General features: G+C 38.0%; 1 protein-coding gene and 1 pseudogene across 1 annotated transcript; one reads left to right on the top strand and one right to left on the bottom strand.

The window, feature by feature from the left end:
- Positions 1–1,179, bottom strand: part of LOC119590478 — a 3,076-nt pseudogene that overhangs the window by 869 nt on the left and 1,028 nt on the right.
- On the top strand, positions 200–1,068 carry LOC119590749 (the record flags this gene model as incomplete). Its single annotated transcript, XM_037939457.1, is given in 1 exon segment — positions 200–1,068. A coding segment is annotated over 1 exon segment (209 nt), but the record flags the coding sequence as incomplete, so codon positions are not given.

The raw sequence follows: 1,179 nt of genomic DNA, 5'->3' as shown, positions 1-1,179 counted from the left end.
CATTTTCAAGGTGCATCAATGCTAACAACAATGATTATATTATCATTCATTATTGTTTACTGACATTGCTAATTATATTATTTGCAGGTATCTTGCCACAGGATCGTCGTTCCGTGCCCTTGCATTTTCGTTTAGGGTCGGAGTGACAACGGTGGGAAAGATTGTTGCAGAGACTGTTATCGCATGGAACACATGCCAGTACCAACAAAGGAGTCCTTCAAATTGATCACTGAAGATTTCTACAGCATCTGGAATTTCCCTCACTGTTTAGGCTCAGTTGATGGAAAACATATCCGTGTTCAGTGTCCCCAAAATTCAGGATCAATGTACTTTAACTACACAAAAAAATTTCCATTGTCCTTCAAGGTGTTGCAGATTCACACTACAAGTTCATTGCTGTTGATGTAGGAGGCTTTGGAAAGCAAAGTGATGGTGGGACGCTCCAAGCCTCTGAGGTGTACAGTGTCTTGACAAAGAGAAAACGAGAAATGCCTGAACCTTCTAACCTACCAAATACAAATGTCAAAGCTCCATATGTGTTTGTGGGGGATGAAGCCTATCCACTTTTACCTTTCCTATTAAAACCGTATGGTGGACGTAATTTGACTATTGAAGATAACACCTTCAACCAACGTTTATCCAGGTGTAGGAAGACTGTTGAGTGTGCTTTTGGCATTTTATACAGCAAATGGCATTTACTGTCAAAGTGTGTAGAAACCAAAGTTGATTTGGTTGACAGCATTGTAAAATGTATTTGTGTTCTGCATAACACAATCATAGATAAAGAGGGCGTTGAACATCATCTAACTGAGACTGCCGTCTCAACTCTTCAGCAAAATGATCATATGTATTCTCAGGGAAGACCGTCAAACGAAGCTGTGAATGTTAGGGAAATCTTTAAATCTTTCTTACTGAAGTATCCTTTAGTAAACAAGGACCAAACAAAGCAGTAAACCATGTTCAAGATAACAGAGTTTCACTAGTTGTGTTTTTGCTACTTAACTAATCTTATTACTCCTGTACTGTCCACAGTAAAAAACTAGAGATAAAATGGTTCATATATTGTAAGTATTCGTTTCACTGACCTCTATAACTTACTACACTAATTTTGACAAAACATCTTTCTTTTATTACCCTGCAACTATTAAATATCATACAGAGGACCACACACACACACAC

This window comes from Penaeus monodon, chromosome 27 (genome assembly GCF_015228065.2).
Source record: "Penaeus monodon isolate SGIC_2016 chromosome 27, NSTDA_Pmon_1, whole genome shotgun sequence".
In the NCBI taxonomy this organism is placed as follows: Eukaryota; Metazoa; Arthropoda; class Malacostraca; order Decapoda; family Penaeidae; genus Penaeus; species Penaeus monodon.
Note: the sequence above shows the minus strand (reverse complement) of the source record. Positions and strands in the feature narration are given on the sequence as shown.